The sequence below is a fragment of the Rhinatrema bivittatum genome, chromosome 18 (genome assembly GCF_901001135.1).
Source record: "Rhinatrema bivittatum chromosome 18, aRhiBiv1.1, whole genome shotgun sequence".
Taxonomy (NCBI): Eukaryota; Metazoa; Chordata; class Amphibia; order Gymnophiona; family Rhinatrematidae; genus Rhinatrema; species Rhinatrema bivittatum.
In genome coordinates, this window is record NC_042632.1 from 38466857 (window position 1) to 38481343 (window position 14487).

The window sequence follows — 14487 nt, forward strand, 5'->3', positions numbered from 1 at the left end:
GCCCAGTTCTGGGAAAACCAGTAAACTTCCTGATTTCCCAGTTGAGAACCTACTCACTACTGTTTACTGTATGACCTTAAACAAGTGGCTCAACCTTCCTGCACCCAGGGGTTTTGTACCCTGTGATTTATCTTACCCATTTTTCACTCGTTGCCGTAAATTGATATTGTCACAGTTTAATTGCTTTTTAAAGAGTTAGGGGTAGATTTTTCTAACACGTGCGCGCGTCCAGGTGCATGTGCTTCCCGGCACGCGCACATGGATGCACCGATTTTATAACATGCATGCGCCTGCCACGTGTGCCAGATTTTAAAAACCATGTGTGCATGCGTGGGCAGCACGCACAAGGGGGGGGGAGGGGATTTTAGTAGATTGTGCGTGGTGAAAAGATCAGGCGTGGCCAATTTAAAATTCGGCCATTAGCCTTATCACTATCCAAATTCTTGCCCATTTATGAAGTAAATAGAGCATTGTTTTACTTACCGAAATGGGTTCTTTGAATATTTCCTACCCTCGATACATGTGAAAATATGTCTGTTGTTCAACAGAGCACTTCTCTGTATATGCATCCAATGGAAAAATTACCCGCAGAGAAAGCAGGCTCAAATCTCCACGGGTAACTTTTCTTTTGATTTGATTGTTAGTGCAAATCTGGAAGGTGAAAAGTGCTGGCAGAGTTTGCACTTTCGCAGGTAGTTTGAATATTCCTGCACCCCCCCCCCCCCCCCGGTTCCTCCCATCTGCCTCTTGGCAGAGAATTGTCAGGCTGAAAACATTCAGTCTACATTAGATATCAAATATAATGAAAAGCTGAACCTCATAATCTATTGCCCTCCTGATCTCTTCCTTCCAAGCTTCTTCCTTGCAGAAATAACCATTACTGACAGTGATTCAAATGAAGGGTGACTTGTCTTTAAGCCCTCAGTGATGACAAAAAAAATTAAAAAAAAAAAAAACCCAGGGCTTAAGGTATCTGATCTGAGGTGCAGGAGGAAACTGACTTCTCTTCCCCTCGCTTTCTTTTTATTTCGTCCCTCTTCCAGCAAGGGTGGGGAATGAGGGAAGAGGGATGATTAGTAAATGCAGCATTTTATCTTCTTTGAAGCAACAATGATGATTGCCTGCAGTGCAATAGGATTTCTGTCAGATTCTACATTTTCTAATGGAATAAATAAATAAATGCAAGACTGCATGAAATTGTACTGCTCTCCCACCCTTCCAGCCTCTCATCCATTATATATAATCTTTGGATGCTAAAAATCTAAAATGAAATTTTTTTTTTCCTGCGTTGAATGATACGAAGAGAGAGCGGCATGTAGAGAGTGTCACAGCCCACACATATTAGATGGAAAATATGTGCATAAGTTATGCCAGTTTTGAAAGGGAAATATGTACATGTGTTTATGTGAATGCTTTCTCTTCGAAAATCGTCCCACCACAATCTCCCATGTGCAATCACTGCTGATATATTTTGTGCTAAACATTTGCATGCATGCTGTTGAAGATGACAAAGTATGCACACGAGAGCAAACCCCTCCCCAGCCTCATAATCCGGACTTTCTCCATTCAGTCTGGGTAAATATGTACGAACACGGCATACGCGCGCAAGTTTACCCACATAGCGGGTGTGCGGCTTTGTAAAAGGCTATTTCTGTGGCTGAAAAAAAAGCCTGCTTTACTTGCAGAAATGACCCTTCAGAAAATTGTGCATCTGACTCATGCATAAAATTACACACACACAAATACACAGTGGTGGTAATTTTCAAAGGCGAGTAAACGTCTCTTTGGAAATAGCCTCGGGGAGAATGAAGTAAAAGAATGTGTGGGAGAACATGATTTTGTACATATGTTGATGTACCTAATAGAATGACATTCCGGGTTGTGGGGGATGGTGAAATTCTGGTAGGACTGGGATTCACAATTTGATTTCAATATTTCTATGTTTGAAATTACCTCTTGTTAGCCACATGGAGAATATTGTCAGGTAAAGCTCTTCCACACAACCCAAATATATCTGGGGCGAAAAGTTTTGTTGGAGCATCAGTTTTTCTTCATGTGTGTGCAAATAAGAATTAAAGCCACATCTTTTCTTGGAGACAATTAAATATAATGTAACATAAATGTGGTTTTGCTCGTTTTTTATAAGCATTTCGAAGTTAATCAAGTCCCATGGGATCACTTTCATATTCCAAGTCCTACATGATCTTTCATCTCTGGTGTAGGCACATAGGGGCAGTGACCCCGACCAGAACACGTCATGTCTATTTAAGTATTGTATGTTCTCCTCTAATGAGGCAGAAAGAAGCAATGGGCGTTTTGCTCATTTGTCAGCAAATCAATTTAACCACATTATTCTACAGGAATGCTAATTAAGTCTTACAGAAAAAAGGGAAGGCTAGGGAATTAGATCTATGTTAAATACAAAAAAAAAAAAAAAAGACCTGTGTTCTGGAAGACCAGGCTGATGAGTCAGGTGAGTGGGGGAACACAGGAACAAAATACCCCATAATTAAGAATCCATTAGGTAATGCTTGTACGAACAATGATCCCCGAATGACTTCAATTGACATTATGTTGGGCAAGTCACATCACTGCATAAGTTTCTACAGTAATCGCCTAACTGCTGCCTTCCCTTCTCACTACCCTGAATACTTCCCATGCGCTTTCAACATTACTTCATCTGTTAGTCACAAAGCGGTCTCTCCATTTCCCACCCTCCTCCGTCTTCATCCATCTTTGCTGGACAATTTCCGAAACGATGATCTGGTTTATCAGTGAGGCCTGCTAGGAAAAAAAAAAAGAAACTGTGGCACTTCCAGGACTCAGTTTTCAGTAGGAGCATACTTTCCCTCTGGAAATCGCCCAGGGAAAAACTACTCACAGAGATCTACCGCTGGTTTTTCTATAGGTCCTTTTCGCAGTCAAAACAATGCACATAGTTTTGGAAATACAGATCTAACCCTGCCCCAGGAACACCTCCACAAGGCATCCTCCACCCTTTCAGAACCAACACTAGAAATATTTCTTCTTGGAAAGGATGGTGGATGTCTGGAATGCTCTTCTGGAGGAGGTGGTGTAGATGAAAACAGTCAAAGGGGCATGGGAATAAACACTGTGGATCCCTAAAGGTTAGAGGATGGAAATGAAGAAAAGAGTGCAAGGGGGTAACTTTCTGGTGCGGCGGTTACTAACCTTAACCAATAAGCCTTGATGCTTTTGATGCAACTCTAATTTTGCTCTCTGCTTCAATGGCAGGGGAAAAAGGGGAGTTGGATTCAGATAACAACCAATGAAGGCCCCAACATTTATGGTCTGGAAAACTGATAAGCATGGGGTAAACTGCCAGAGCAACAATTGTTCCCCTTAACAGAAGGCAAGGGATTACTACCCTTAACCAGTAAGCCTTGATAATTTTCATGCAACTACAACATCACTCTCCATTTTGATGGTAGAAGGAGGTGTGGGTGGAAGACAAATTGGATTCAGATAACAACCAACATAGACCCTGATTTTTACAGTTTGGGGCACTGATACTGTAAACCAGAAGCTTAAGATATTGCTCTTGCTCTGACCAGCAAAGGTGAATTAAATTGCAAAGGGGAGGACCCCTGTTTACTCTCTGAAGTAAAGGCAAATGTTGACATGTGAATTACTTGCCAGTAACTTTGTTGGGTGAGACAGAGAAGGGACAATGTAAATGCTTTCCTTTGAAACCTACAGAAGTCCTTCTCATGTATACAAATGTTAAATTACCCTCTGGCTCCACTACAAGGGGGAGGGGTGTCATGGCTGGAAGCCAGTGGTATTATCCCTTGAACTGTAGTGACATCAAATGGACCTGGCTACAATTGCTAGGATTAAATGGATATTTCCACAGAAGGAAAATTTTGAGTTGAATGGACCTATGGCAGTTCTTGGAATCAGAACTTGGGATGTAATCCCAGACCAGAGCCAATGAGGAGCAGGGAGTTGATTGCTAATAAACTTTTAAAATTAAGTATAAAAGAAAGGTTGTCTTTCGTGTACAGTCAGACAGGCAGAGCAAGGAAGACAGGAGACATATCAATAAGGTGAGGTTCCTACCCCAGCCACATGGCTACTACCACAAATGAAAGAGCAGTTGCAAATAGATGAGAGTATTCCTCATAGCCATAGTCTTTAGAATAGCAATTATATAGCAGTGCCGAGAAAGCAGTGGTTTGTTATTTTGTAGTGAGGGAAAAGAGTGTGTTTCAAGTATTTCCTGACCTTTTGTTTTATTTATAACTGGAAGGACAATATTTAGAATAGTATCTGCATACATTCAGTATCAGGCTCACTTAGTTGTAGGGAAATTTGAAAGATTTGTCCCAATTTTATATAGCATAGAGAGGGAATTTATATTTTTTGTGAGAGCTGGGACTTCAGTCTCCTGAAGCAAGTGGACTCTGCAGCCACAGGATCTTAAGCATCGGCATCATCAAGCACAGTGGAGCAGCTTGTCTATAGAAAAAGGAAAACATAACTCACATGAGACTTAACTGAGAACTTATGTTATTATTCTGGCCAGAACTTAAGTGGGAGTTTAAAGTATTTTGCAAAGGAACTGAAATGAGATACAGAGAAGGACTAGTGATTTTTCTTTTATATCTTGCAACCTGATTTTCCTTACTTTTCCATGATAAAATCATCTTTCTTTTGTTACTATAATGCCATTTGTCTGTTTGCTGTAAAGTATAAGAATCCTAATTCGTTGTGTAACTGTGCATGCATGCACTGATTTTTATATGCAATACTTGCTATAGCTCCATAAGGTGGGTTTTATGTTATCACTTGTTCTATTCTCTGCTCCAGCCTCTCCTCCCCATCCCTGGGAGAATCTTTAGTTGTGTGGGCACATTACATGTGGCTGTCCCTAAACACACAGCTGAGAGGTGGAGCTATTTTTGCAGCCCCTCCCACAATAGGGGAGAGGTTTACAATATACAGTGATAAGAGAAAAAGCACAGGACTGCTTCCAAGGCTAAATCCATAAGCAAAACACATCAGTGCTGTCTGAATTTTCAAGAAGGCTCATCACCCAGTAAAATTGTTGCTAGCAGTATATTTTTATGGGTTATCATAAGGTTTGGGGATAACTGCATGGAGCAGCAGTTGCTGCACAGCAGATACCACCATAAGAAGCTTGCTGGGCAGACTGGATGGACCATTTTGTCCTATTCTGCTGTCATTACTATGTTTCTTTGTTACTATGTTAAGTGATCACGTTGTTACTTTTACCTGCATGCAGGTAAATGGCTTTTGGAAATTACCCTCTGCCTAAAATTGCATAACTGACAGAAATGCAGCTCAAGGTTGCAGGGCTGCCAGGTGATGCAGTTAAGTAGGGAGGAGATCTTGGGCCATTTCTGCTTTGGGAGCTTGCATCCTGTTACATCATGGTGTTTGCACTTCCTGCTTCTACCACTTAAAATAAGCACCGCAGGTAGCAGAATGCATCAGGGTAGAATTGACAGAAATCCAGGAATGCCCTAATCTCTTCTTCTTTGCACTGGATCATTTGGCATCTCTTGAGGGTGCAGCCAGCGCGGGAAGCCAGGGGCAGTGTGAGCTGTGAACCTGTGTCCATTGTTGGTAGGAATGGGGGACGGGAAGAGCTGCAGCTCACAAGGTACGAATAAAAAAAATTCCTGCTGAAAAGGAGCCAGAAGTTGGATGGGAAGAGGTAGAAAAGTAATAGAATATTTTTGCACATAATGTAATGAGTACTGTTAAAGCATGGTAACCCTCTTCAACACAAGGGGGTAGATTTTAAAAGGGTTACGCGCATAACCTTTCAAAACCCCCTTGCACGTGCCGAGCCTATTTTGCATAAGCTCGACGGCGTGCACAAGCCCCAGGTTACGCGTACATCCCGGGGCTTTCCTGGGGGGGGGGCGTGTTGCGGCGGCGCATCATTCGGGGGCATTCCGGGGGTGTGGAGGGGGCGTGGCTCCAGCCCGGGGGCATTTCTTGGGCATGGCCGAGGCCTCCGAAATCACTCCCGGGCCGGGGAATCACGTGGCGGCAGCCAGCCAGCCTGGGGCAGGCGTAACTTTTACGGTAAAGGTAGGGGGGGTGTAGATAGGGCTGGGGGTGGGGAAGGTGGGGGGAGACCGAAGGAAAGTTCCCTCTGAGGCAGCTCTGATTTTGGAGCGGCCTCGGAAGAAACGGGCAGCGCGCGCATGGCTCAGCGCGTGCAAGTTGCACAAATGTGCACCCCCTTGCACGCCAACCCCGGATTTTATAAGATACGCACAGCTACACGCATATCTTATAAAATCCGGCGTACTTTTGTTTGCGCCTGGTGCGCGAACAAAAGTACGCGCGGGCGTAGTTTTATAAAATCTACCCCTTAAAGTTTACAAAATGCAGTTTTAGAGTTTTTATTCTTACAGCAGGGTAGAGTTTAAAATGAGGTTGGTTTGAAGAGAACTAGTAAAAATAATAAGTTAGATTTAGTAAAGAGCTTTACCATTCATGTGGTAGTGGTAAAACAGAAACACTGCTGTGCAGTGTCATTCAGCAGGCTACAGCCAGCAGAGTAGCTCTCACATCCCTCTGTCTGTGAAGGTTGCAATCATCCAGAATGGTACAGCATCATTTTGGAGGGGCGGGAGGGAAGTCAGGGAGTGGGGGTCTTGCACTGATTGTGTGGGGGAGAGGGATACCTTGATCACATGGGATGGAGTGCTTTCATTGGGGAGGTCCAGCCGATGAATGGGTTGACTTCAGAGCTGGTGCTTTCATTAGGCAAACTAGGCAGTGCCACATCTTGGAGGTGTGTGTGTGTGGGGGGGGGGGGGGGGTATACACACCAAAATCATGGGAGGAGGCTGGGGGCCACCAGCAGATACCATCACACTGGCAGCTGAAGAGCACAGGAACTGCTGTAACCAGTGAGCAAGTCTTAGCGGTAGAGGGGTGTGTGTGCAAGACTGATGATTGCCTGATACCTTTGCACTGGCCCTGCCAGCCTTCGTGAGGGGGAGAGGTTGATGGGGGGGGGGGGGGCAGGTCAGAAAAAATGGATCAACTATGTTGGGGGGGGTCAAACTGGAATCACTATCATAAAAGCTTGGCATGACAGAATATGGAAAGGAGTTGAGTGAGCCAGTTTGAACATCTTGATAAAACATAAAGTAGCAGAGGCACCAAAATTAAACAATAGAATATCATTTCTGCATAGATCATGTCAATAATTTAGCAGCACTGTAATTTAATGTGTATGCAACAATAATAGATAGCACGTAACAATTGTTCTATGCTATGTACCTGGATACTTTTTCTGTGAACATATTCTCTGGGACCTTTTCTTGGTTTGGATGGGGAAGAGAGAAACAGTTTTAACGGGTCCATTTTCAAATTTCTTTTGTCTTCTGGATCTATGGAAGTGTATTATGTATTCTCGTTATTCTTTAAATGGCTTTTTTTTTTCTAAATGTTCCATTTTTATCAATGGAACGACTTCCCATAAAGCAACTGATTTATTAATGCAAGAGGCCCGCTGCTGTTCAGCGTTCCCATGGGATTTCTTAGGATTCAGCATGCTGTGGTGTGATATTCCAGGGAGGTGGGAAAAGCACATTTCTCTTTATTGCACGATCATTTTACGAAAAAGTCATTTTTCTTTATTTTTTATTTTTTTGTTTGGGAATACCTTAAGATTTAGTATCAAATCTTTTGCACAAACTGTTGACGCCTGAACCTGAGAAAAGTTGAAGAGAGGTGTGTTTGGCACGAAGTAAAGTGAAATAATCAGCGTGTCATTGCTAATAGGGTTCTTGGAGCCTGTGACATAAAAATGAAAGTGGAAACTCTCTAGTTTTCACATTTCTCAATTCTAATTCAAAGTTCTCACACATTTCTACCTAGGATAAGACTCCCAGAGATTTTACTTCCATGCTATGCGGCTTTAGCATCCTTGTAATAATGCGTCTTGCTAGGCAGGGGTTCTCCTGTTTTAATGATATGGATTTGGTACACTGTGGTCACTCGCAGGAATGCATTTCAAACTGATTGTTTTGAAAGCAAAATGAAGGCACTACTTTAAGCAAATCGGGTCCGACTGATTTGTCATTGCTACATTTAACTTCTTGCATCTAATTTTCTTTCCATCCTGAAAAAAATAAATCTGTGGAACAGCAAGGAAAAGAAAGCCTTCTGGTCTGTATCAGGAGAAATGCTAAACACCTTTATTAATGGTCATTTTGTGTTCCTCTGGTTTTCAGATTATCAAGATGGAAAAAAATATCATTGGATATCACTACATTCTTGCGAATCTGGTAAGTACTAGGAGATAACCTTGTGTGTCTTGTCAGTCTCTTGGCTCTCCTATGTCTTTGCTCTTTGGCTCAGTGTGAAAGGGCCTTGCTTTCAGCAGGACTCTTTCCATGAAAGAAGCAATTAGAAGTGTGCGAATCCGCAGAAGAAAAGTAGAATACTGAAACGAGCATTAGGCGGGTTCGCTTGCGGCTGGTAAGATGCTCACGTAACTGGTAGCAGTAAAGCATCTGCGTTCCTGCCACCAGTAGCACATCCCGGGGAGGACGGGGACGCTGCAGAAACAGAGATCACTAGGGGGATGTGCAGCCATCTAAATGGCCATCTCTCATTTTGTGATGCTGCTGTTTATAATTCAAAACAGAAAAAATAAAACCCCACCAACGTGTTTTAATTTCATCTCGGTTTTGCGCCTAATTACGGTTTTGCTAAAACACAGAACTGAAACAAAAGAATGAAAGTAAGAGAAAGTAAGGCAAGAAAACTAAAAAAAAAAAAAAAAACCCCCAACAAAAACAAAGTTTATTTCCTATGTACACAGCTAGCAATCACACATCCCAAGAGAAATTCAGTCATCAATCAACAGCAACACCTGTTTTGCTGCCTTATGTCAGAACGCACTAGTGCTGCGTTCCAAAGGGTGCACGATCCATGCCTCTTAGAAGAGAAGGCATAGATTACAAATGGAAAAAAAAGAAAATCTCCCTGCTTATGTCTTGGTTTTATATCCCATTTACAATTAGGTTACAGTTGGGTTAGAACTTATGGAATGTGAGGCATCTGTCAGACCAAGGAAAAGTATTTGTAAAGTGGCCACATTTCCATTAAGAAAAATACACAAGATTCCCCCATTAAGTTGTAAGGTACTGTAGGGTGTTTCTGCCTCTTAGTCCAATTGGCATTGGAGTGGCTGCCAAAATAGCTCACACAGCTTCTATTTACAGGATGTAACACTCCGGTAATAATAATGTTTACAAGTCATCTAATTCTCATCATTCATAACTCTCCAGCAGCCTTCCTGCCTAAACGAAGACTGTTAATTTCAGAGGCATTTGGCCTGATAGAACCCAAAACCATGTTTCCTGCTCTTCCTTCCTTCTATTCTGCACAGTTTCACAAAATTAAGAAGTGCAACAGAAGACTGTTAGTTATCAGCCATTGCTGCATCTTCATAAACCCAACCATAAATGGATGCAACGATGATGACCTTTCAACTCTAAATACAATATTTATTTCAGCTGGAGCATATTGTTTGAGAACAGATGTGCGCATAAAAATTCAATTAATAAGTGCTATTGCCGCTGAAATGGAATGCTGCCTTTGAATACATTATTGATATTAGTAGTGTATGTTTTACTGTACACACCTAGGGACTGATTCCTACTAACAGGCACATTAATATGGAAAAAAAAGAGAGCCAAGGGAATACAAACAAACTAGAATGTGAAAGCACATGAAGAAAAGAAGAACAGAAATGTTAAATCAGATGCCAGTCTCTAGAAATTTGTCCTTGGAGAGATTCACTTTATATCTACTACTTCAGGGGAATATTGGTGATGCGCATTGTGCCAGAGGTTTATTAGAGGGGATTGTCTATCTCTGTAAGTCAATATAAGATGATGCTCAGAGCATGAATGCTTTCTGCTTTGGAGTTGGGACTAGAAGCCAGGGTAGGGAAGTATCTCTCATCTTCCCTGCAATCATCTGGCCAGTGTCCAGCAAGGCCATGACTCCAGTAATTCACTGCTAGACTCTTGGGCAGAGCCATCGAGCCCCTGAGAGGAATCGTGGGCTTACCCTGAACAGGGAGGAAGATGTATGAGGGACATTGAGTGCTGAATGCTATCTATTTATGAAGACGAGGGACTAATTTCTCCTGTCTCTGTGTTAGAGGGGAGGAAGGAAGACAAGATTGTGTTATTTGGAGAAGGAGATCCTTAAAGGAAGAGTATTTTATTGTTGTTGCTGCTAGCTCGTGGCTATAAGAACCTGTGAACCCTCACATTAATCAGTGATTTTTAAGGATTTTTTTTTCTTTATCTCCAAGTGTTGGAAACCTCAGAATAGAAATGAAAATGTTCTTGTTGAAGGTAACCTTCGGAGCAAGACCCTACTTTTATCCCTAGGTGTGGGTTCACGGGAGTCATCTGTCAGTTCATGGAAGAAACTGGAGTGCAGGCAGTTTCAGGAAATTCAGTCTTTGCCTCTTCATCAGGTCCTCTACACCATCTACCTGACCATTTTTGTATTTTGAACCCACAGAGGCTGGTGATTAGCTCCTAAACTATCATTTTATGTGCCCCAAAAGGGGGAGGGGGGAATTTACACTTGAAAGTACTGTGCCATGGAGCAAGGAAGAAAAAAAATGTTAGAAAACTCTGCAGGTCAGCATCAACATGTCGTTACTGAGATATAGTGAAGTCGCATAATTTGCAAGTAGAAAACCATAACTCGAGCATTTTGCTCTTTCTGATGATAAGGAGTAAGGATGTGCATTTCTTTGCGATGAAAATGGATCCCAACTGAAAGGCCCATTTATGGTTCAGTTTGTTTCATTTCAAATGAAATGCTGGTGCCCCCCCCCCAACAAATTTTTGTGTTTTTGTTTCGGAAAAGACCAAAACAGTCCCCCTCCTGTGGTTCCCAGCCTCCCCCTTATCTTTACCTGAGGCTGAAAGGGGCAGGAGCGATCCACAGTCACTCCCGCCCTGCGAGATCCAGTTAAAAAAAAAAAAAAAATGGCGCCAGACTCAGGACCGGCCAGCACCAGGTTATTTAACAGCCGCACTGATTTACGGCCGTATTACTATACGGCTGTAAAACAACTTGGTGCTGGTCGGCCTTGAAACCTGCACTATTTTATAAAATCTGGGGTCGGCACGCGCGAGGGGGTGCTCACTAGTGCAACTCGCGCACGCCGAGCCCTCGGGGAGACCAGCTGGTTTTCCCCGTTCCCTCCAAGGCCGCTCTGAAATCGGAGCGGCCTCGGAGGGAACCTTCCTCTCCCTTCCCCTACCTCTCCTGCCCCCCCCCAGCCCTAAAGAGAGCCCCCCCCCCCGTACCTTTGCTGTAGAAGTTACGCCTGCCAGCCGACTGCCGGCGTGCGATCTCCCGGCCCAGCGGCCCTGCAGAGGCCTCTGGCCACACCACACCCCACCCCCTGACCGCCCCCACCCCGCCCATTTTTTCAAGCCCCGGGACTTACACGCGTCCCGGGGCTTTACGCGCACTGCCAGGCCTTTTGAAAATAGGCCAGGAGCGCGTAACCCCCCCTGGATTTACACGCGTATGGCTTTTAAAACCTGCCCCAATCTGTTTTGAGAAAAAAACATTGAAAGAAAAAAGCTGGTGGGCAGACTGGCCCTGGCTTAAACTGAGCGCACCAGGCCACCCACCATCCTCTGCACCTCTTCCCAGCCCAGAGGCAGAGCACCTCCATGGTTGTGGCCTCCCACCCTTTGCCTGGGTTGAGGAGGGAGGGGGGCGTGGCTCCTTTTTTTCTGCCCGTAGGATCACGCTGCTTATTTCGATAGTGAAATACTAAATATTTAACTGCATAAATATTATTTTGTGTTATTTCTTTTGGTGTCCTGGTATGGAAAGTGGGAAATCTTACATTTTATTAGGAATACTATTTTTGTGGCAATCAATTGTCTAAAGGTCTAATATTATCGCGATCAAGAAAAAAAGTAAAAAAAAAAAAGTCCTTTTCATCGCCCAAATATTGGGGACCTATATACTAAACATTGTTCCCTTTAGTACATCTGGCCCATGATAATTCATTTAAATCTGTGGGTAAAAATTACCTAGGGCGTAAAGGAGGCCATAAATTAAACTTAAATTAATGCACCTCGCCATCAACATATCCATCACAGCAGCTGTACCTCTTCTCCTTGTATATAATTTAGTCTCTGCTAAACTATCTTTATTTCCTCTGATCCCAGTTCAATAGTCCTTGTTAATTGTAACTGCTTTCTTCAACACATTATTTCTGTTTTGATGTATTTATTGCACCCCTGTTTATTTGTAAACCAGCATGATGTGATCGCTTCTTGAATGCCGGTATATAAAAACCTTAAATAAATAAATAAAAGTGGAGTGGAGGAGTAGCCTAGTGATTTGACTGTAGCAAGCAGAAGCCTGGGTTCAAATCCTGCTGCTCCTCCTTCTGACCTTGGGCAAATCACTTTACCCTTCGTTGCCTCAGGTCCAAACTGAGATTGTGGGCTCTCCAGGGACAGGGAAATACCTTCAGTTCTTGAATATAATCTGCCTTGCAGTGCCTGAAGGGAAAAATATAAATAAAAAAAAAAAGACTGCAAATAGTTCGATTATTCACCCCAGGGGGTGGCCAACTCTGGTCCTCTAGAGCCACAAACAGGCCTAGTTTTCAGGATAACTGTAAAGATTATGCATGATATAGATTTACATACCATGGAAGCAAAGCATGCAAATTTCTCTCTTGCATATTCACTGTGGATATCCTGAAAACCAGGCCTGCTTGTGGCTCTTGAGGATCAGAGTTCACCATCCCTGCTTTTATCCATTGCTCAATTAAGAGGCAATTTTTCAAACTGTTAGCATCGGTGGATAGACCATGTGTACTTTTTACTCACGTGCTTTGCACCAGTCTTCATAGCAAAAGGACACAGGGAAATTTGCTGTAGGTACAAGGTACGGGCAGTCACCTGCACCTGCGTATCCTGCGGGTAGATTTTTGCTGGAAGAGTGTTCATGAAGGTTTGAAAATGCCATCTACGTTTGTAATTTTTTCCTCCACCGGAACTAAGCACACGCTGGACACCACCTCCTCTCGATGTGTAGCAATTGTGAAAGCAATCTTCAGCCAGCTGCTTAAATTGCTTTAAAAATTGTTCTGTAAATCTCCATTCAATCATCTCTATTTTCCCTCTCCGGAAATTAGCCCCAGCTTATTGATAATACCAGGGAGTACCTAAGCCCTCATGTCCCCGTTATCAGCTTGGATGGTTTTGTGTGTGTGTGTGTGTTTGCTTGTATTTAGATACCCTTCTTATAAATGGTTACCCAAAAGGAAACCTTGTATACCAAATATGTTGTGAATAACCTAAAGACTGGTGTTGATTTTTGTACATGCAGCATACTTCCTAGATGCTATGGCTGAAAATGTGTTGTGATCCAGATAGGATGTAAAATCAAAGTTTCTTGTATTTTAATTTCATATTTTGCTTGTGCGTTTTCCCATAAGGGCTTCATGGACATTGACCTGCAGAAGTTTAAGGACGCTGGAGCCAACGTCACGGGTTTCCAGTTGGTGAATTACACGGATGGAGTGGCTTCTCGAATAATGCAGCAGTGGAAAAATTATGATGGCAGAGAACATCCACGAGTTGACTGGAAGAGACCAAAGGCAAGAATATGTGGTCCTGGAAAATGTAAAAACAGTTTCTTTGCTGCAAAATATGTAGCTTTTGAAACAAGCTGGTTAGCATCCTTGACAAAGCAAAAAATAAATAAATAAATTTCTGTGAAATATTATTTATTTATTTTATTTATTTAACACTTTTTTATACCGACCTTCATAGTGATAACCATATCGGATCGGTTTACATAGAACAAGGATAACTGAAGCAATAAATAAAGTGAATAACAATAGAAAAACAATATTAGGCAACATTAGCTTGATAGGCAGCAGACATTTTGCTACAAGTGTACATCTTTCACCTAAAATAATAATGTGGGGAAAAATGAAAAATTCCCAGTTCAAATGAATGATTGAATGTCTAAGTAGGTTTCTTTTCATAGAAACATAGAATAATATGGCCTATCTTGTAGGGATGTGCACTGTCCTTTTCATTTCATTCAATTAAAGGGGAATTTTCAAAGCGATACATGCGCCATAAACGGGACCTGCACATGCATCTAGCATCTGCACGGGTCTGCCCGATTTTATAAACCTGCCACAAACATGCGCCTGCACTGATGCGTGCATATCTCACATCGGGGGGGGGGGGGGGGCAGAATGTGGGCGGGGAATGGGCATTCTGTGGTGGGGCCCAAGAGATATGCTCGTATGTAGCTACGTGCGTGGGCACACGTCCAGGTACAATTCAGCAGCAAGTTACTTCTGCCATGGATGAGATGTAAGTCTGAATAAAACTATTTCTAACCATAGGTAAACTACTTGAGGGGTTTTATTTAACTGGG

At 42.8% G+C, this 14487-nt stretch overlaps 1 protein-coding gene across 2 annotated transcripts in view; it reads left to right on the plus strand.

Annotated features, from left to right (window-relative positions):
* GRIA1 (glutamate ionotropic receptor AMPA type subunit 1) overlaps positions 1–14487 on the plus strand; it is a 274216-nt gene that overhangs the window by 161076 nt on the left and 98653 nt on the right. For both annotated transcript variants that reach the window (XM_029583868.1, XM_029583867.1), the window contains 2 exons: positions 8250–8303; positions 13529–13690. In XM_029583868.1, coding sequence (XP_029439728.1) covers positions 8250–8303; positions 13529–13690 — 216 coding nt within the window. The remainder of the gene's footprint in view (positions 1–8249; positions 8304–13528; positions 13691–14487) is intronic.